We start from the raw sequence: 22990 nt of genomic DNA, 5'->3' as shown, positions 1-22990 counted from the left end.
ACAGTAAAAAAAAAGTGGTTGGCCAAATCCTGTGTTGGCAGGTTCCTGTGTCCGACCAATTTTGTGGTACCACGTGAGAGCTACAATTTACCTCATCGAAAAAGAGAATGAAACAAACGGATTATAATAGCTAAAATAAGCCTGTTGGCGTATGTCTTGGTCGGCCTCACCTTAACCTGGCAGTTTTTGCAGTCCGACCAAATTTATAAAAAAATCATCAACATTTTTTTATAGAAAAATCGTATGAAACTTGATGGTACGATAGCTGCCTTTGAGGACAGTAAAAAAAAAGTGGTCGGCCAAATCCTGTGTTGGCAGGTTCCTGTGTCCGTCCAATTTTGTGGTACCACGTGAGAGCTACAATTTACCTCATCGAAAAATAGAATGTCATTTGTATGGTAGGATAGCTGCCATTGACTTTTTTTTTAATGCGGACGGACTGAAAACGCTGTCAGGCTAAGGTGAGGCCGACCAAGACATATGTCAACAAATTTAATGTAGGTATTACAATCAGTTGTTTTGATTCTATTTTTCGATGAGGTAAATTGTAGCTGTCACGTGGTACCACAAATTCGGTCGGACACAAGAACCTGCCAACACAGGATGTAGCTGACCAGTTTTGTTTTGCTGTCCTCAAAGGCAGCTATCCTACCATGCAAGTTTCATTCTATTATACGATGGGTTTTTTTTATGAATTTTTGTGCCACTATTTTGCCATTAGCGCAAAATTTTCCAAATTTAACCGCGGCCGACCAAGAACAGTTGATGCTACTAAAAGTCAGCTACCCCTACAGAGTAGGATTATTCTATTTTTTTGTCAGGTAGGGTTTCATGCAGTTGGCCACCGGACTATATTGAAACGTCGACATGGCTGACTTGTGCTGTTAATGTAGTTCAAAACTCTTTAAAAGTACTCTAAGCTGAATAGTACTGAAACTGGTATGGTACGATGGCTGCCTTTGAGGACAGTAAAAAAAAAGTGGTCGGCCAAATCCTGTGTTGGCAGGTTCCTGTGTCCGACCAATTTTGTGGTACCACGTGAGAGCTACAATTTTACCTCATCGAAAAATAGAATGAAACAAACGGATTATAATAGCTAAAATAAGCCTGTTGACGTATGTCTTGGTCGGCCTCACCTTAACCTGGCAGTTTTTGCAGTCCGACCAAATTTAAAAAAAAAACACAAAAAATTTATATCGAAAAATCGTATGAAACTTGTATGGTACGATAGCTGCCTTTGAGGACAGTAAAAAAAAAGTGGTTGGCCAAATCCTGTGTTGGCAGGTTCCTGTGTCCGACCAATTTTGTGGTACCACGTGAGAGCTACAATTTACCTCATCGAAAAAGAGAATGAAACAAACGGATTATAATAGCTAAAATAAGCCTGTTGGCGTATGTCTTGGTCGGCCTCACCTTAACCTGGCAGTTTTTGCAGTCCGACCATATTTATAAAAAAATCATCAACATTTTTTTATAGAAAAATCGTATGAAACTTGATGGTACGATAGCTGCCTTTGAGGACAGTAAAAAAAAAGTGGTCGGCCAAATCCTGTGTTGGCAGGTTCCTGTGTCCGTCCAATTTTGTGGTACCACGTGAGAGCTACAATTTACCTCATCGAAAAATAGAATGAAACAAACGGATTATAATAGCTAAAATAAGCCTGTTGACGTATGTCTTGGTCGGCCTCACCTGAACCTGGCAGTTTTTGCAGTCCGACCAAATTTATAAAAAAATCATCAAAAAATTTTTTATCGAAAAATCGTATGAAACTTGTATGGTACGATAGCTGCCTTTGAGGACAGTAAAAAAAAAGTGGTCGGCCAAATCCTGTGTTGGCAGGTTCCTGTGTCCGACCAATTTTGTGGTACCACGTGACAGCTACAATTTACCTCATCGAAAATAGGATGAAAAAAAAACGGATTATAATAGCTAAAATAAACCTGTTGACGTATGGCTTGTTACGGACGGCTTTCATAAATTCAATGTGGCAGTGTGCGGCAGAATCCACTTGCATCAAATTTGATGCAACACATTGTGGCTGGACATTAAGAGATGAAATGTATAAGATCAAATGGTTTGAAGGACACATAACGCCTTTGCGAGTCCAAGAAATAACAATAGATAAGTCGGAGTCTGGGGAAAATTCGTCAGACTTCGACTCCGAAGATGATTATGATTAACAGTAATTATTAACAATAAAAGGGTTATTTCCACTAGTTACCACCAAGTTCTTATCAGTGGTAACTACTGGGAATTATTTTCCCACCTTTTACCACTGGTAACTACTGGGAAAAAAAATTCCTAGTAGTTACCACCAACTCGGTTTGGTGGTACCTACTGGGAATTTTTATTCCCAGTAGTTACCACTGGTAAAAGGTGGGAATTTCTTTTCTACAAACCGAGCTTCGAAGGAGAAATGCTACAGTTGATGGAAAAAAGGCTGATTTGATGCAAAGATAATCACTTAATATATGTGAGGTTATCTTGTGTATTTTACCGTTTATTAAAATTTTGGAAGGCTCACGTGCAGTTTTTCCTCTTATATTACAAGTGTTCGATTGAAAACTAAGCTTTGGTGTATACCTGGATCACCTGCATGTACAAGAAGGCGTTTCATATACGCCCGCCCATCAGATAGGTACACAAAGTCATGATGCGTATGGAATACAGCATGTGTGGCCAAGCCATTATGCCCTAAATTATGTACTACTTCGTTAAAACTTAGCTTACCTCTTTCCAAAATATTTATCTTCCTTAAAATGCAGCCTACACAAACGGTCTTTGTCATTTGCCTTAGTTTTTGGTACTCAAAGCTTTTTCTCACCGATTTATGCATATCGGGTCCTTGGGAAAAAAGGGAGATCCTATAGGTATATTTCCACAATTTGTCGCACACTATTGCAGTATTGTGGAGAAAAAAAAAACATACAACCGAATTGATAACCTCCTCCTTTGGGATTTGGAAGTCGGTTAAAAAAGGAGAATGTTTACAATTTATTGGAAACAATGTATGTGATTTGACAGTGACGGCAACTCCACTATGGAGGCGCCACCTGGCGTGATAAAATGTCAGTTATGCCTCCTCATTCTATCTGTAGTGGAAAAGTAGGATATACGATTCAAAACTTGTCAAAAATCGATGAAAACCTTTTTATTTTTGACATCTGTGAGACATCATCTCAACGTAAGTGTTACTCTGAAACCACGTCAGTAGTTAGAAAACGTTATTTAGCTATTAGATAGATTTATGAATAAAATTTGAACTGAATGTTTTCTTTTTTTTTTAAACCCTCTAAGACCTCCATGGACTCATTTACTTATGACTTTTTTCAGTTAGCATTATTAAGTTAAGTTCAAGCTGCGAAGAAACCATATTTTCAATATAGAAATTATTATTCTTTACAAATGTGGTCGGACTGCAAAAACTGCCTGGCTAAGGTGAGGCCGACCAAGACATACGTCAACAGGCTTATTTTAGCTATTATAATCCGTTTGTTTCATTCTATTTTTCGATGAGGTAAATTGTAGCTCTCACGTGGTACCACAAAATTGGTCGGACACAGGAACCTGCCAACACAGGATTTGGCCGACCACTTTTTTTTTACTGTCCTCAAAGGCAGCTATTGTACCATACAAGTTTCATACGATTTTGCGATAAAAAAATTTTGATGATTTTTGTATAAATTTGGTCGGACTGCAAAAACTGCCAGGTTAAGGTGAGGCCGACCAAGACATACGTCAACGGGCTTATTTTAGCTATTATAATCCGTTTGTTTCATTCTATTTTTCGATGAGGTAAATTGTAGCTCTCACGTGGTACCACAAAATTGGTCGGACACAGGAACCTGCCAACACAGGATTTGGCCAACCACTTTTTTTTTACTGTCCTGAAAGGCAGCTATCGTACCATACAAGTTTCATACGATTTTTCGATAAAAAATTTTTGATGTTTTTTTTATAAATTTGGTCGGACTGCAAAAACTGCCAGGTTAAGGTGAGGACGACCAAGACACACGTCAACAGGCTTATTTTAGCTATTATAATCCGTTTGTTTCATTCTATTTTTCGATGAGGTAAAATTGTAGCTCTCACGTGGTACCACAAAATTGGTCGGACACAGGAACCTGCCAACACAGGATTTGGCCGACCACTTTTTTTTTACTGTCCTCAAAGGCAGCCATCGTACCATACCAGTTTCATACGATTTTTCGATAAAAAAATTTGATGATTTTTTTATAAATTTGGTCGGACTGCAAAAACTGCCAGGTTAAGGTGAGGCCGACCAAGACATACGTCAACAGGCTTATTTTAGCTATTATAATCCGTTTGTTTCATTCTATTTTTCGATGAGGTAAATTGTAGCTCTCACGTGACCCAATAAATCTGGTCGGACTGCAAAAACTGCCAGGCTAAGGTGAGGCCGACCAATTTTTTTTTACTGTCCTCAAGGTCAGGTATCCTACCATACAAGTTTCATTCTATTTTTCGATGAGGTTTTTTTTGATGAATTTTTGTCCAACGTTTTTGCCATTTGTACAAAATCTGCCAGGTTAAGCCTAGGCCGACCAAGTGCGTTGGAAGCTACTAAATGTCAGGTACCTCTACAGGGTAGGTATATTCTATTTTTTGATGAGGTTTGTTTCATGCAGCCGGCCACCGGACTATAAGCAACGTCGGGAGTGGTCAGTATTTGGATGGGTGACCGTTTTTTTTTTGCTTTTTTTTTTTTTTTTTTGCATTATGGTACGGAACCCTTCGTGCGCGAGTCCGACTCGCACTTGCCCGGTTTTTTTTAGTTTAAGGTGGCCAGTTACTAGCGAATTAACCTATATACCTATAATTAATGGTGTTATGGTATTTTGAAGAAAATTATGAATAGGTACTCATCATGCTAATTCAAATAATTACTATCTGTACTCCATAAAACAATAAATAAAAAAAATAAAATAATAAAATAGTTTTATTTGCCAAAAAGTTTACAAGATATTCTTAACCTATGACTGCCACACTAGGCTACGCCTGTCTTGTGGAGTCAGATTGAAAACAATGCTAAATTGAGTTACTTCCTACGCTGAAGTTTTAGTTTTCTAATAAATATCTAGTACTAAATAATATGTTTAATTATAATAACAGGCTTAAATAATAAAATTTCGTATGCTAATTTCTGTTAAGTCCATTTCAATGCTAAAAAAGAGATATAGTTAGGGTTGCCATAATTAGTCGGAACTGATACGGGACAGTGGTATTCTGGAGCAGGGGTCTCCAAACTTTTTACCTGAGGGCCATATTGCGCCTCAGAAACTTTCGCGCGGGCCACCGGGGGGGAGGGGTGTATCTGGTTGCTGCTGATTGGAGCTGGGGTTTGGGGAGCCCTGTTCTAGAGCGCTATTAATAAATTAATAAATATTATAGGCAAGGTGATGATGAAGATGATGATCAAAGGCATAGATCACAGGAGAACTAGGTATCTTCTGAAACTAGGTAAGAGCAGTCTGAGACTTCTGACAGGTATCATTACAGGTCATAACACTCTCAATAGACACCTTAAGATAATGGAGATTAGCAGAGATGCCTCCTGTCCACACTGTGGTAAGGAGGAGACTAGCTTACACCTACTAGCGGAATGTATTATGTATGCGGCACCGCGATATAATACATTCGGCAAAGACACACTAAAAGAGAACGGAATCTAGGCAAGGTCAACAAAATACGGGACAAAAACGGGACCAGTAAAAATACGGGACGTGATACTTAAATACGGTGACAGTCCCGTATATACGGGACTGTCACCGTGGATATAGTGCCATAAATCATGTTTATAAGTGGAATGTGATATATAGAACATTTTCATCAAACAAACTAAAAATGTGCCTTAGACACCAGGATGGAGTAACAATGAGAAATAGTCACTACACCCATCAAATATTTCCTTATTTTTATTTGAATGTGAAACCACTACTTTATAAATTAATAATACCGGTTCAAATTCAGCATTAAATAACCAATAAACGCTTTTCATTTTCATTCTCCATTCTGTATGGGAAATGTTCTCATTATAAAATATTTCATTTGAGAATGGCACAACCAAGGCACAACTCTAAAGCTCTGTTTTCCTAGGATAGCGGTGCCATCATATAGCGGCCGTCTCCATACAAAATAATATGTGACGTCCCACGGTCAAAGGTACCTTATGGCGGGTATGGAGTTATGCATACCCCAGTAATCTACAATAAATAAGCTATCGATAACACAAAAGATCAACCTTCTAGGTTGCGTAGTTACAGAGATATGATTTTTTGAAAATAATGTTGTGAAATTAGCAACTTTACGATAGAGAAGTTTTAAGTTTAGCCGCCTAAAAAACTATGTTCCTGAAGTAAGTTACATAGTTGACTACAAATAATAATACCTTATATATGTGAGATTAAAAAATTATTGCGACTTGTTCTGTAATGCAAATAGAAACTTTTGATATCGACTGATTTATGTGTATACTAGACAATCTCTTGAAAATAAAGTTTTATTTCATTTTCACGATTGATTGCAATGAGCTCTCAAGATTTAAATTTTATCTATTAGAAAACGACACTGACAGACAGTTTAAGCAAAAAACAATACCGATTTAGAGGTGAAAATGTATTTTCTGACTTTTTCATATAAAATCACAAAATTGAATATTTTTACTTTTAATGTGACACACAATCAATTTTTCTGAGCACATATGAAAGAAATTCTGTCATTCAAATGAAATAAATCCTAAAACCCCAACTAAATACTATATTTAACCCCTTATGCCACTTTAAACTTACATAACAATAACAGTATTTGCTCCATACATTTACGAAAAGGTACCTTATGGAAATAAATCTAATAATACATCACTACAAAATATCAATCATATTACAGTTTATCTTTTATGAATAGAAAATATTAATTTACATTAAACTGCCCCAAATTTAATTAGTTCTTCGTCATAATAATCTTAAAAAAGACCAATAATTTGTATGTAATGAAAAGGTACCTTGTGATTAAGTTACATGATGAGGCATGATAATGATATGGAACAGTTAGGATAAACTAATAATATTTTGGGGTTAAGATGGTATAAATCGTCTATTTCTTATCAATAATATATTTCGGTTGCTATTGAAGATAAGCGGCATTGAGGTTCAATGACCACAGATATTCCATAAGGTAATGCGTCGGGTATTGGCATTTTTCAGCAAACCAATGGCTGATTTACTGCATGCGACCAAACCAAATGAAGATTATTCTAGTTAAGAAACACTTGACGAGAGTAACTTTGGTATAATAGCAGGCTACTTGGATTTGTGATGTCGGTCGATGTACGGTTATAATATTTGCGAGGCCCCCCGACCAGAACTGAAATTATCAAATTAGTTTTGCAGAATGCTAATACAGTTCTCTACCAAACTTCTTTTCCCGTATTGACTAGTTTTTTTGGGAATTTTCAATCTTTTTTCCATAAGGTACCTTTTCTACTAAACTCTGAGACGACATTACTAGGCTTATAACTAACTTATAACAAAAATAAAAACAGGTAAACAAACGTTACGCATTAAGGTTTCAGATCACACAATAAAAAAAAATTGAGCATTTTTTCACCTCTTTACAAAACATTTCATATCTCCGAAACTAGAAACCCTCATAAGGTACCTTTTTCCGTGGAACGTCACATATGGCTAAATATGGATGTAGTAGTATTATGTATGGAGACGGTCGCTATATGACAGCACCACTATCCTAGGAAACCACCTATGACCTATATATCAGTTTACTTTCACTGTCATATGAGAACTCTTCAGCCCTCTTCATGTAAAGTTAAGCTAATAAAACTAGTTGTTGCAAGAGGTGTTAAATTATATATTTTTTAAGCCTTTCAACAGCCTAATTTACCAATCTATTACAAGCTTTGCTTCTGCATATCACTGTATCAGGCCAATTTGTTGGAATTTGAAGCAAACATGCTAAAAAAATGAGTTTAAATGTCTCTTTATATCCCTAAAGCAATAATCTGCTCAAACATGTGGTTAAATGAGTTGTAGATAGTTTTGTCAACATATGGCACAGTGCCAAGGCCAAGGGCCAAGGGGGGCCATGTTAGGGCTACTGCCCTTTCTCTAAAGTTGACATATTGCCTCTCATAAAACATGTTCCATAGTTAAATATTTTCTAGAGGATGTGATTGTTTTCATCAACATTGTGAATATCATCAAATCATCATATATAGTATATAAGTGTTCATTGTAAAAGTTGTTTCAAATAAGAATCTTATTAGAAAATAAGTACGAATAAAGCTGGCCAATTTGCAAATCCAAACCAAATACCTATATTAAAAAAAATTGGGTCCTGAATCTTTTTTTAGTTTTTTTATTGGTCATAGAAATTCTTATATACCTACCTACATTTATTTACTGTTGTATTCCTGTAAAATGTTACTATTAATCAAATAAGGATAGGAATAGTCGATTTTCCCTCGTGCGAAGTTATAGTAAAAAAAAATACTTACAAAATTTGGACGCCTTCTGTCGGGAGTAATTCATCAAAACAAGAACACCACGATATATTTAGCACTATATGCAGTCGAAAATAGATCTAACCACTGAACACTTTATTGTATAATCTTGTCCACATCGTCTTATTGTAAATAAAAAACACAAACACACAATAGATGAAAATGAGATGAAAATTCGTCGAAAAATCTAAATCTTATGTGTTTTTTGCGCTGAAAAACGGCAAACTTTTTGCAAATTATCACTGACGAATAATCCTTGACTGTTCTCCAGGTTTCCGGTTGGTTTTTTGGAGGGACATGCCCGCAGCCACCTTATCCGAGTATTTTTCACAAACCAAATCACGTCGCGTTTCAGCTAACACAAAATAAAATGAATTGAATGACAGATTATTTTTGACATGCGCACCCCATTGCAAAAATCAGTGGCGCCCTCTGTGCATCCGCTATACACTACTGAGATAGCTGTTGTGCTTGCCTAGTCGTTTGGCTACTCGATCATAGATGGCAGGGTAATCTGTAAGTGCATAAAAATACATTAAGTACATCGTCATAACGATCGATGGCGCTAACATTTATATTTTTAAAAGTAGCATACAATACATTAAACCCTTACGATATTAAATTTATATTATTATGAAATAAGGGTTTAAGTATTTACTTACAGCCGTATTCGAACAATGAGATACGTCAAATACTAGATATTGAAACGATATGGATTGGATATGTCAGTGTCAAACAAGTGTCAAAATTGACGTTTCTTCAAACAAAAATGTAATAATTTGTATATCAGCAAAGAGAATTTGAAATTCTATTCTCTTTGATATCAGTAAACCCCCAAAAAATTTGTCACTTAAGCCTGCTATTAACAATTTAATGATTGGAATGAAATAAAATATTGTGATAATTGGAACGGAACGAAGAAATAGCGATATTACTTATCAATGTATAGTGTAAGTATACCTACTGATAATGTCTGGCCAGTTGTCTTGTCCCGTCCCAATTATGTAGGTGTATTAATTACATATAGCTACATCCGAAAAAAGTCTTTGTTGTCTGCCAATTAATAAATTTTTATCATCATTTTGCTATCATTTGTGCAATTGTTTAGAATTTGACCTTTGATTTAAAATAAGCGGGACTTGTAAGTATAACACTCATCCACAATATCAACAGATAACGTGCTATAAATATTGATTGTCATTTAGTTCTCATACAGATTGTAATTAACTAGCAAACAACAAGTTTCTTGCATTAACCTATATTTAAAACTTAAAAATGTTCATTTTCATAGTTATTGTTGTACTCATTTGGTCCTTATACTTATACGGTACGCAAGGCCACGACTATTGGAAAAAGAAAGGCGTCAAATACGAACAACCGTATCCAATTGTGGGCAGCACATCTCGTATATTCCTGCAGAAACAGAGCATTACCCAATACGTCACAGATTTGTACAGAAGATACCCGGAAGAAAAACTTGTCGGATATTATTATAGTAGGAAAAAATCTGTAGTGATTCGCGACCCGGACCTAATCAAGCATGTTCTCATTACGGACTTTAATAAGTTTTATCTAAGAGCGATTAATCCGCACGAGAAGGTTGAACCGATGCTTAAGAACTTGTTCTTCGCTGATGGGGATCTGTGGAAGCTGCTGCGGCAGAGGATGACGACAGCATTTACGTCCGGCAAGCTGAAGGCGATGTTCCCTCTGATCGTGGAGAGGACTGAGCGGCTGCAGCGAACCGCTGCCACCAAGCTAGGTTCAGAAGTAGACGTACGAGACCTCATGGCGCGCTACACCACCGACTTCATCGGCGCCTGCGGGTTCGGTTTAGACACGGATTCAATCTCCGATGAAACCTCAACATTTAGAAAGCTAGGCAAACGTATATTCACATTCTCAATCCGAGAAGGCATAATCGCTTTTCTTAAAGAGTTTGCTCCGGGGCTGTTTAAGAATCTCAACTTTTTAGCGCCCGAAATCGAAAGGAATACGGTAGCTTTAGTAAAAAGTATTATGGAACAGAGAAACTATGAACCTTCAGGGAGGAATGATTTCATTGATTTGCTCCTAGAATTGAAGCAGAAGGGTAAGATTGTGGGGGAGTCTATAGAGAAGAGGAATCCAGATGGAACACCACATATAGTAGAGTTGGAGATGGATGAGCTGCTGATGGCTGCGCAGGTATTCGTGTTCTTCGCGGCGGGGTTCGAGACGTCCTCGTCGGCGACCAGCTACACGCTGCACCAGCTCGCCCTGCACCCTGACCAGCAGGCGAAGTGCCAGCAGGAGATCGATGAGGTGCTTGCTAAATATGGCGGAAAACTTTGCTACTATGCGGTGAAAGAGATGCAGTATTTACACATGTGTTTCAAGTTAGTAATTGAATTAAGACGAAAGGGAGGAATCGCGCAATATCGCCCTTTCATACAAACCTTTGATACAAACGTACAGCCAAAAAAAAGAAGAAATAAAAAAAGCAAAAAGAGTAGAAATTAAAAAGTGGCAACACTGTAGTGTCGTCCCGTTCTGTTATAGAAATTGATTTGAAAGGGACAACACTACAGTGTTGCCACTTTTTAATTTCTACTCTTTTTTGCCTGGCTGTAGTCCTCATTTTCCTGTCTGGATATTAACATTTTAGAAAATATTTTGAGTCAACTTGCTGTATACCAACCACAGCAATACATGTTTAATTTTTTCGAATTATTAATTATAATAGTTAGGAGCATTTAAAAATTTTGTACGTACATAACTTGTTTCGGTCCTAATTTTTGAGACTAAAAAAAAGTTAAATGTAGGGGCATATCAGGCCAATTTGCAAAGCTGTGTTAAAAATACATCAAATTATGTAAAAATATTTTCCATAACGTCAATATCCAGAGAGGAAAATGAGGACTATGTTTGTATGCAGAGGCGGCCGTCCCCTCCGACCCCTCTTATCTTAACTCTTCATTTGTCTTTTTGTGATTTTTAGGATTCCGTACCCAAAGGGTAAAAACGGGAGCCGATTACTAAGACTCCGTTGTCCGTCTGTCCATCTGTCCGTCTGTCGTCCGTCCGCCTGTCTGTCTGTCACCAGGCTGTATCTCATTAACCGTAAATGCCAGTATTTGTTATTGGAGCGGCAACAGAAATACATCATCTGTGAAAATTTCAACTGTCTAGATCACGGTTCATGAGCATTAAGTACCTACATGGGTTTTCAGTGCGGGAATAATTTCGTGTATTTATAACTTTGTTTATTGTAAAATAATTACCAAACTATGAATTAAACGTAGGTAGTAAGGTCCAAATGTGCTTAGAAATGTTAAATTAGTATCGTTTTTTACAGTTTTTACCTGTCTGTTATTTGGCTAGTGTAAAACATTCCCGCACCGAAAACCCCGATGTATGTATCATGAGATACAGCCTGGTGTCAGACAGACGGACAGTGGAGTCTTATAGTAATATTAGGATCTCATTTTTACTCTTTGGGTACGGAACCCTAAAAACCAACTTGAAGTGTACTAACTAAACTAACTTCAATCTTCTTACAGGGAAGGTATGCGCCTCTTTCCATCACTCGGTTTCTTAATAAGAAAAAGCACAGAAAGTTACCAATTCCCTGGCACAGACGTCACCATCGACAAGGGGACTGGCATCATAATACCCCTGCAGGGTATTCATACAGACCCTAAATATTTTAAAGACCCTGAGAGCTTTATTCCGGAAAGATTTGATCCGGAGAATCTTAAGGACATTAAGAAGAATACGTATTTGCCGTTCGGGGATGGCCCTAGGGCCTGTATTGGTAAGTTATTTTTATATCTATTTATTAGTAGGGAGGGCATATAAGTTCGACTTTCAAGAGAAGATCGTATTCCCATCTCAAAGGCCGGCAGCAGGCGGCGGCAGCTACGGTAAGTAATCGCTTACCATCAGAGGCGAATCGTCTGCCCGTTTTCCTCTTATATCTTAAGTAAACCTTCTTCTTCTTCTTCGTTACACTCTTGACAGAGTGGTTGTGGCCATTATGTAGACTTTTGAGCGACTCGTTTAACGACACGTCGCCATTCCTCCCGTGGAGCTGCTTTCCGTGAGCATTCGCTTACTGTGGCCGACACACTGGCTTTGATTTGGTCGTACCATCTCATTGGCGATCTTCCTCTAGCCCTGTCCCCTCCCACTCTTCCTTGCACAACTAGGTAAGTAGGTACAGTCAACTGTAAAAATATGGGTGTACAAATCATCTCAAAAATATGTCCCATAACTCTTATGGTAGGGGAGCCCAAGAGGGGATTTTTGTGTTTACTCGAGCGCGTCAGATTAAGATATGAGTGATATCTTGGTACCCCGTGTAGTCTACCTTTACCCCTTTTAGCCATCTATGTTGAGCCCTTGGTTGGTGAGGGGTTGGTGGGGGGTTCAACAAATTGTTAAGCAGATTGTGGATTTGGTCATATTAGTCCAAATTAACGCTATAATTGTGCTATTACTAAATCTGATAATTATTTGCACGCATTTCCTTAATCTGACGGTTACAATGTAAAAATTAGGCGTCAAACTTGTGTTCGTCAGATTAAGAAAATGCCTACAAATTAGTGTTCTATTAAGTTATAGAAAAAATATAGCATTAACGTGGACAAAAACGACCAAACCCACAAACTGCTTAAACGATTTTTGAACCCTCCACCAACCTCCCGAAATTATTTGGCTCGGACCGTGATTCGGCAAGTTACAGAGGCCCGCGAGTGCAGGAACCAAGTCGCAGTCTTATGCTGCGACTTATCTAAGGCATTCGACGTTGCGGATCACAAAGTGCTGACTACCAAACTTCGTCACTACGGCTTCGAAGGATCAGCCCTGACATTGTTATCTGACCTTCTACGGAACAGAACACAGGTTGTGGTCTCTGATGGCGGTACAGTTCGATCTGACGCCGCGACCACAAGTATGGGCGTCGCACAGGGCTCGTCGGTGTCAAATATTCTGTTCTCTATACTTCTGAACGACCTGCCAGAGGCGGTCACCGGCGGAGAGACCTTCATGTATGCCGACGACGTGGCTGTTGTTGTGTCCGCCCCTACATACGACGAGCTCGAACTCAAACTTAACTCGATCGCCGTATCACTCTCTAATTGGTTTGACATTAACTGACTTATCCTAAACACGAGCAAAACGCATTACATCGGCTTTGATCTGTCTGGGCGGCAGGTTAGGCAGCTGTCAGTAATTGCGAATGACACTGTAATCAGCCAAGTAATGAACTCCAAATTTCTTGGCTTTGAGCTAGACAGCTGCCTCACCTGGAGTGGCCATATAGACCAAATGTGCAAGAAACTCGCAACGGCATGCTTTGCGTTAAAGCGGCTGGCTCGAGTACTTCCATTTAAAATGGTCCGAGCGTGCTATTTCGCGTCAGTCCACGCTCTCCTGCAGTACGGAGTTGAACTGTGGGCCGGTGCCGCCGATTGGGAGAGAGTCTTCCGGCTCCAAAAGCGCGCCGTTCGCGCGATAGTTCGCGTCCCTCAATGTCACTCCGCGAGGCCTCTGTTCAAGTCGTTGGGAATACTCACGCTTCCCTCGCTTCTAATAATGCAAATGGCAATAAATACACGTGATGAAGTAGACTCCAATCCAATCATCGAAGCCCCGCGTAGGTACGCAATGCGCAGCGCGCGCGCTGGAATGCTGCCACTCGCGTCGCACAGACTCGCGAAAACCAAAAAGCTAAGTCATGTAATGGGTCAAAAAGTGTACAATTGCCTTCCGCGTGAAATTGTTACTGCAAAAGTGCGTCAATGTTCAAAACTAAACTTAAACACTGGCTCCTCGAGCAGACGTTCTATGACCACAAAGAGCTATTTATAAGTAAACCTATGTCATAGAATAAGAATAATATTATGTAATACCTTCCTACATATTGTAGTACCTATTTGACATGTAATTTTATATTATTAATAAATGATGATTATGATTATGATTATTAAAAAAAAATTGTAGAAGCTTTCCGGCTCGCTGGAAAAAAAAACTTTATTAAACTTTTTTTTTTATATTTCGATTCCAATAGGTCTGTACGACGCTCGAGGAAAACTCGATTTAGCATCGTGGGCTCCCATACTATTATATATATGTCAGTGAATTAAGAACCATGGGACATATTTTTGAGTAAGTTGTCTACACCCATATTTTTACAGTTGAGTGTACCTAACTCAGCGGCCGTATCATGGTCGCATTTTTGTCACCTGTCATGTCATGCGTCACTTTCGCACTTACGTATTTATTAGAACGTGACAGGCATTATGACAGATGATAAAAAATCCGACCATCTCTTAGCCCTAGTAGTAGGGTCGAGTCTTACTGGTCTACGGAATTAGGACACGGCAATTAGGTCATAGGTAGACACTATATAGACAGAAGAAAATATGACTAATTTTATCAAACTGCACAACGGGACTTAAGAGCCAACAGGAGTGGTAATTCCTCCATACAAACGTACTCCCCGTTTTCCTCCGTGGTTTTTGAAGCTAGAGCAATGATTTTTTCAACACAGATTAATATTGTCAATATCTGTGTCGGACCGTTTTGCTTTTTTTGATATTTTTATTTTTTAAGGCGCTAGAGCCCTTCAAAAATGGCCAAAATGGCCTAATTGACTATGCCGCAATGACAGGCGTAGTATTCAAAACTGATATCAATTAGCCAAAAAAGCAAAACGGTCCGACACAGATAATTTCATAATCATTTAGATTTCCAAATTTGGTCGCGTATTTCTCCGAGACCACGGGGACAACGCCGTCCTCGAAACGTCGGAGGTAAATCTTAAAACTTAAATACGCGATTAAGTCCCGTTGTGCAGTTTGATAATGTTTAATGACTAATTTTGTTCGGAGGTATCAATATTATCATCATAATCTCTGGCTTATTATCAGCTGACATCGTAAATATTGTAGTGATTTCGGTGCAGCTTAGGTAGGGTTACCACATGGTATAATAATATACTCCGCCTGGTACTCCATTCCCGTCTTTTCTAGGTCACCTAACTGACACGGGCCTACGTCATCATGCGACAGCGCTATATGATAATATGCGATAGCGCTATATATAGCGGCCATGTTGTTGTGACGTAGGCCCGTGTCACTCTGGGAATGGAAGACCATGTTTTATTAGACTATGGGTTACCAGATACAAATTTAGAATTTCCTGACAAAATTCCGGATTTCCGAATATTTTTCCTGACATTCATATTTTTGACGACGGGGGCCCCCCCGTCTAGCCGTTAGCGATGGCCACCCGATTGAGCCGATAGCCGCGTTTTATTAATTTGAGTTTTATTTATTTATTATTTCTATTAATTTCAGTAAATAAAAAGGTACTTTATAAAAAAGTCTATCAATTCAAAATTTCCTGACATTTTCGTGTACCGTCCCCATTCCTGACAAAAGGCCAAAATTCCTGACATGCCAGGAAAATTCCTGTCATCTGGTAACCCTAAGCGTAGGATCTACCTAAATTAATTAATGGAAATGGAAATGCTAAAAATAATAATTTTGATAAATGCTGAATAAAGCTTATATTACTGCTATGAACTCTACACTTGTAGATTGTTACAACAATATGATGTTTGATTATCACTTTTTAAACGACAAACAAATAAAAAAAACCGGTCAAGTGCGACTCGGACTCGCGTTCCAAGGGTTCCGTACATTACTTACTCAATTTTTAACAATGTATTTTTTTATGTGGAACTTGAATGAAATGTCTTTAAAAAACCCGTAGGGGTCGGATCATAAACTAAGTAATTAAGTCCGACTCACGCTTGACTGCACATTTCTAATAGGTTTTCCTGTCATCTATAGGTAAAGAACTATATTGTGTATTTTTTTCAAAATTTTTATTTTTATCTTTATTAATTATTTTTATTAAGTTAGGTTGTTTATAACATGAATATAAAAGTAATATATAAAAAGCACTTACAAAACAATAAAAAATACATATATACACATTATAAAAAACCTAACCTAGGGTGCCGCCAGCAGCGGGGCAGGGCCCAAGCTGCCGGTGGTCAGGGCCGCAGAGTGAGGAACCGACGTACTATTTTGTAACAATCTACAAGTGTAGAGTTCATAGCAGTACTATAATCTTTATTCAGCATTTAAGTATCAACAATTTTATTATTATTATTTTAGTTTTTTATTATACAAAAAGTTACAACATTTTGTTAAGGACAATGCTCCACAAAACTACATTTTGTTTGACTGTGGAGTCACACTTATTTTATCCCAGTAGTTTCGGAGACAAAGGGGGCGGGGATGGTCGGACAGACAGACAGACGCACGAGTGATCCTATAAGGGTTCCGTTTTTTCCTTCTGAGGTACGGAACCCAAAAAATATGACTCATTTTGTTCGGTAGGTATCAATATTATCATCATGATCTTTAGATTATTATCAGTAGACATCGTTAATATTATAATGATTCCGGTGCAGCGTAGGTATCTAAATTAATTAATGGAAATGCTAAAAATAATAATTTTGATAAATGCTGAATAAAGTTTATATTATTACTGCTATAAACTCTACACATTATACATCCATGTAAAACTTTGCCCTGCGTTTGTTACAAAAATATGATGTTTGATCATCACTTTTTAAACGACAAACAAATAAAAAAACAAAACAGGTAGAAAACTGGTTCAAATGATAACAATATTTTCTAACTGTTTCTTTTTATCCACAGGTGAGCGTTTAGGCCTCATGCAGTCCCTAGCAGGCCTCGCGGCGCTACTCCACCGGTTCACAGTGGCGCCCTCTAAGAACACCCGGGTGAAGCCACTCACCGACCCGACTTCACACATCGTGCAGAGTGTCAAGGGGGGCATACCTCTGGCTCTTACTTTAAGAACATAAATATACTTAATCTACTGTCCATCTTGTCTATTTCCACATTTCTCTATGCTATTTCCTTCCTCTTCAATAAAGGACGACTCACGCTATACACTGTATCTTTAGGTATTTAAATAAAAGTAAACAAAATCTACCCTCAAATGGCTCCTTAAGCCAGTTGAGGGTAGGTGAAAACATTACACGATCAAATAATGTAGGTTAATGTCAGGTCGTTTAGTAACCGATCCAGGCGGTTTTGTAATTGGTTGGTTTACCAATAAATGTTATAACTACCCGAAAACATACAAATTGTTGGTTTACCTTTATTAAAATACTTAAAAATACAGACTAGACTGTGCCGTGTCCGGGCCGGAGCTTCCGGCGCATCGTTTTCTATATGAAAACATCACGTGATCCGACACGGCCCGGTCTAACGTGAGTCATCCTTAAACCGCTGAACCAATTTAGATGAAGCTAAGTAATTTTCATACTCTGACCATAGAGAAAACAATAAATAAATAAATAATAAATAAATATTATAGGACATTCTTACACAGATTGACTACTCGGAGTAATTAACAATGGAGCCGCCATTAACAGGCGTTCCCCTCTGTCGAAAATAGGCGGCCAATGGTCAACCACATGTCAACCATATGTATGGACTGACGTTTATCTGACATGACGTACCTATACATTTGATGTGCCCCTCCCCCGCAAAAAACGGCAGACTATTTTGTACCGAAAATTTTAGACATGGCGTCTCCGTTGGTTATATCCTCTAAGATTGACTAAGTCCCACAGTAAGCTCAAGAAGGCTTGTGATGTGGGTACTCAGACAACGATATATATAATATATAAATACTTAAATACATAGAAAACAACCATGACTCAGGAACAAATACCTGTGTTATCACACAAATAAATGCCCTTACTGGGATTCGAACCCATCAGGACCATCGGCTTCACAGGCAGGGTCACTATATACCCACTAGGCCAGACCGGTCGTCGAACAATACATAGAGTGCTCACTCCATACTTCAGTTTTAGTTGGTTTTAGTACCAAAAAGACTATTATTTTCGTAGTCGACATCTAGCATCGAGTAGCGGAATTATCAGTACTGCTACTTGACAATAAATGTAGCACCGACCGAAAAGTCTAATGCTCAACAATCAACAATTTTCAGCTATACTGGGTCAAGCAGATCTTGTCAGTAGAAAATGTAGGCGCGAAAGGATATCTTCTCATAGAAAATTTAATATTATAACCGGATTAACCGGAACTATATTTTAAACGACTCTATGGAGAGCACTCTATTCTTACTATATTTCTGTATGCTCAGACTAATATTTTGTTATTAATTTTTTCAGAGACTTATATTGTAATTGCAAATGCTGGTCCAGCTCTAGTACGGAACCCTCGAAGCGCTACTTTAACGCACATTTGGCCGTATTTAACCTTTATGAATAATGCCTTCCACCCGGATGTCTGTCTGTCTAGTCGGCTATACATTGACGACTAAGCTTATTCTGCTTCGTTACAGGATCTAAAACAGTAAAACTATGTCTAAATCAGTGGGGAGACACTCCTCCCTTCGTGCAAACTCGGCTCCGTTCGGCTCAGCATTGCTCCGGGCAATTATTAGGGTTGACACAACTTGGCGTCCCTTTGCGTGCACGACCACAGATAAGATAATTACTTGAATTTTGACAACCCTAAATAACTGAAAAGGATAGTGCCATGAGTTAGAAAGGGATATCATGATTCGACTCTGAATCGCTGTCAAACTTCGGTTTTGTAGGAAGTGTCCTTTCTGTACGGTACTTACCAAGTTGGGGTATATATTTGACTATATTTAAAATAAATTATTTTACACCATGCATGAAATAAAGCATCAGAAGATGAATAGAGAAACGTAGACAGCAGTTATTTTTAGACACAATTTCTATTTTAAAATACGTATAAAACTATAAAGAGTAGGTAATATGATCCTGACGTCACATGCTAGTGTTTCATATAAATTCCATAGTAGCAAAAGCGTTTTGACAGTTCGAAAAAAGAGACTGATTTGACTAGTAGTCAAATACCCTATAGCCCCCTCCAGACTATGCGCGTGAATCGCGGGCGAAGCCGCGAACGCGAGTGTGCTGTCTGCGAAAATCGACTCCACACTCGTGTTTGCGGCTCCGCGCCGCGATTCGTGCACGAGTGTGGAGGAGGCTTATTACTTATTCTGTGGTTGTACCTACAGTCTTACATCGCCGTTCAACGTGGCAACGCGGCGAGCGTAATGGGCTCCTTTGCGTTTGGAGGGGTGCAGGTCAAGTTATGCGAATAGTAAACGCAAAAAAAGGTTTAGTTCTAATTTCTAAATTACTTTAGGTCCTGTAATCTAGTACCTTATTAAACTTTTTGTGCGTTCCTCTAAATTTGTCCATGAGTAGGTATATAAAATCTGTCTCCCGTGTAAGGGGCCCACTGATTAACAGTCCGCCGGACGGTATCGGCCTGTCAGTTGTTCGGAACTGTCAACATTTTGTTCTAACTGACAGGCCGATACCGTCCGGCGGACTGTTAATCAGTGGGCCCCTTTACACGTCATGATAAAAAAACCGGCCAAGTGCGAGTCGGACTCGCGCACGAAGGGTTCCGTACCATTATGAAAAAAAGGCAAAAAAAACACGTTTGTTGTATGGGAGCTATTTTATTTTGTTTTTAGTACCTATTTGGTATACTAGGTAGTAGTACTGTATACCTACTGTTGTTATAGCGGCAACAGAAATACATCATACTGTGAAAATTCCAACTGTCTAGCTATCACGGTTCATGAGATACACCATGGTGACGGACGGACGGACAGACGGACAGCGGAGTCTTAGTACCTAATAGGGTCCCGTTTTTACCCTTTGGGTACGGAACCCTAAAAACCACATATAATTATTGCAAGTATGAAGTATTGCAACAAAACAGCTCGAATCACAAAAATCGTGCACCCAATCACCCAAAAATATGACCGTTTAAAAATCAGCTGTTACGACTACGCCCGCCATCTTGTTTTTGTTTTTTTTCTAACGTCGGAATGCAAGGTTACTTAAGACACGTCTTACAAACCATAGACTTACAAAATTATAGTCTGTCAAGCCATTTCCGTAATTAGAAAAACGCGGCAAATTTAAAAAATGGGCGTGATGGGTTATCGTCCTATAGGAAATTAGAATTTCGCGCCTTTTTCTACTGACGAAGTTATTTGACAGACTATAGGTAGACTTACTTAGGTAAAAAAACATCCGTTGGACCCCAAATAAAAAGGGTTGAGACCGAGGTTGCAGTTGGAGTGCAGTCGGCGTGCAGTTGCAGTCAGGTTGCAGTCCGTCTGTATCGAGTCTAACCGTCTAAGAGCCCCTCAACGAGAAAACTAGCGCCACTGCTAAATAAACGTGATTATTTAAATTTACGAACGATATTTGAAAAAAGGGACCTCTACGTACTGTATTTTGTATTTAAGTACCTTTTGAGGGTCAATTTTTGAGGAGGGTGTTTTTTCGACATTTGTATGGCAATTTTTTATTTTTGAAAAATCTGATTTATAATCATCGTTTTAGAAAGGGCTCTTAACAACAAAAAATATACTGTACGAGGCACCTCTGTACTTTTTATAGTTAGCTAGATATGGACGTTTAAAGATCGACATTTGTATGGCACTATTTAGCCATTTGTAAGGCGCTTTTGACATGTATAAGGCATTTTTTCGACATTGTATGGCAGTATCAACATGTATATGCCACTATTTATTATTTTTGTTGCATTTATAAGACCCTGACGACATTTGTATGGCACCTTCTCGACATCTGTATGACACTGTGTCGACATTTGTATGCCACAATCGACATTTTTACGGTCAAAATTGCCGCATAAATGTCGCCATACAAATGTCGCGACTTGTCGCCAATAATATTTTTTACCGATATTTCCCACAAAATACAACCGATTCACTTATTTATTTTAACACTATACTAGCTCAGCAAACGCCTAAGGCAGGCCACAGGTGACCCTCGCGCGGGCAGCTTTCTCGCGCAAAGATTGGCCATAGCAATCCAGCGCGGGAACGCTGCCTGCGTGATGGGCACCTTACCAAGGGCGCAAAGTTTTGATAAATATTTTTAGTTTTTAGTTGTACTTAATTTTAGTTTTGTATTCATTTTATAACACTTATTTTACAATAAATGAGTTTTCCTCCCCCTTATTTGCAACTATTAAATATTATAAAATAAACATTTTTATTTCAACTATGTACCAACGTATTAAGTGTCCATACAAATGTCATTGTAGTCGTACCAAAATATATCGAAAGAGATTCTTACCTGTTTTTAAATAAATTAAACTGTTTCCGCGTCCATACTCGATGTCAATCGATGCCCAACTAACCGCACTATTGCGTCGTAAATTTAATCTAACCGTTATTCAATAGACAAAGAAGATTAATAGGCGGTATATTTAAGTCATAACAAAACAGGTGCCGCGCGGGACAGCGATAAAAAGGCTTCCCTTGTTTTATTAAATAACGTATTAATTTATTAATATGATTAAATCAATTCTCTAGAAAATGGTCTTTATAAAAATACAAAGTTGTTTATAATACTTTGCCTACATCCAAAGTTATGATTTTTTTTATTGCGGTATGCCGCCACTGGGACACGCGAAAAACGGCAAATTTCGCCGTTTTTGGAACTTCAAATGCGATTTATTCAGAAACAAATAATATTTTAGGTACATTTGTGCATGATTTTTAAAGCTTATAATACATTGAATGAAAATATATACATACTCAGTCTTTTAGTCTTATGGACTTCGAGTTTTAGCCGTGGGACAGCAAAAAATGCCTATTTGAAAATTGACCCTTGAATACATCAAACTAGTTTTTATTATGTTGCTGGATTCGTCGATCTATGAACTCAAAACAAAAACGGCCGTTTTAACTTTGGACGCATTGAGTGCACGTTGACGGGCTCTTAAGATTTATCTCGAACGCCGAGATGGCCCTAAACATTCAACTTTAAATACAGACAATTCTGTCGCCCAAAGCTTAGAACGCAGGTACTAAACCTAGGTACCAAACTCGTTTGAGACCTAAGGTCGGCCGGTCTAGGTCACCGCCGGCGTGGGTAGACTCATAAAAACTCTGTTTTTTGTTTTGTATCCCAAATATTCGATGTTGGCGTCATTTGAAGAAATACATTTGCAGGTACTGCGATAGTGGAAGTTTTAACTTACAAAAAGGCTATTATTTTTTAAAAGAGTGTGTTTTATTTGTAGGTATGATTTATTCAAATTCCAGGCGAATAAATGTAAAGGTAAAAGTAGTACCTAAAGGAAGAGTCACGTTAGACCGGGCCTTGCCGGGCCGGAGCTTCCGGAGCTTCGTTTTCTATCGAAAGAACCACGTGATCACCGATCAGCCGTCATAGAAAATGTCATGTCGGACGCCTCGGGCCGGCCACGGCACGGTCTAGCGTGGGTCATCATAAAACCATTCTTGAACACCTATAGTCGTGTATATTTTACTAAAACGCATAGTCTAATAAAACA

At 38.4% G+C, this 22990-nt stretch overlaps 2 protein-coding genes across 2 annotated transcripts in view; one reads left to right on the top strand and one right to left on the bottom strand.

The window, feature by feature from the left end:
* Positions 1 to 8926, bottom strand: part of LOC134802613 (uncharacterized) — a 128518-nt gene extending 119592 nt beyond the window's left edge. The window contains exon 1 of the mRNA XM_063775249.1: positions 8532 to 8926. The gene's annotated coding sequence lies outside the window, so the exon portion shown is untranslated. The remainder of the gene's footprint in view (positions 1 to 8531) is intronic.
* A 649-nt stretch (positions 8927 to 9575) lies between these two features.
* LOC134803009 (cytochrome P450 6B2-like) lies at positions 9576 to 17435 on the top strand. Its single transcript, XM_063775736.1, has 3 exons — positions 9576 to 10915; positions 12080 to 12333; positions 17261 to 17435. The coding sequence occupies exons 1-3, from the start codon at positions 9813 to 9815 to the stop codon at positions 17428 to 17430; spliced, it is 1527 nt and encodes a 508-aa protein (XP_063631806.1). The 5' UTR covers positions 9576 to 9812; the 3' UTR covers positions 17431 to 17435.
* The last annotated feature ends 5555 nt before the right edge of the window (positions 17436 to 22990 follow it).

This window comes from Cydia splendana, chromosome 25 (assembly GCF_910591565.1).
Source record: "Cydia splendana chromosome 25, ilCydSple1.2, whole genome shotgun sequence".
NCBI classification, from domain to species: Eukaryota; Metazoa; Arthropoda; class Insecta; order Lepidoptera; family Tortricidae; genus Cydia; species Cydia splendana.
This window is presented reverse-complemented; position numbering and strand designations above follow the sequence as displayed.

Coding starts and splice junctions, on each gene's coding strand:
- LOC134803009 (XM_063775736.1), top strand. CDS start 9,813: ATGTTCATTTTCATAGTTATTGTTGTACTCATTTGGTCCTTATACTTA. Junction 10,916..12,079: donor TATTTACACATGTGTTTCAA/GTTAGTAATTGA, acceptor ATCTTCTTACAG/GGAAGGTATGCGCCTCTTTC. Junction 12,334..17,260: donor TGGCCCTAGGGCCTGTATTG/GTAAGTTATTTT, acceptor TTTTATCCACAG/GTGAGCGTTTAGGCCTCATG.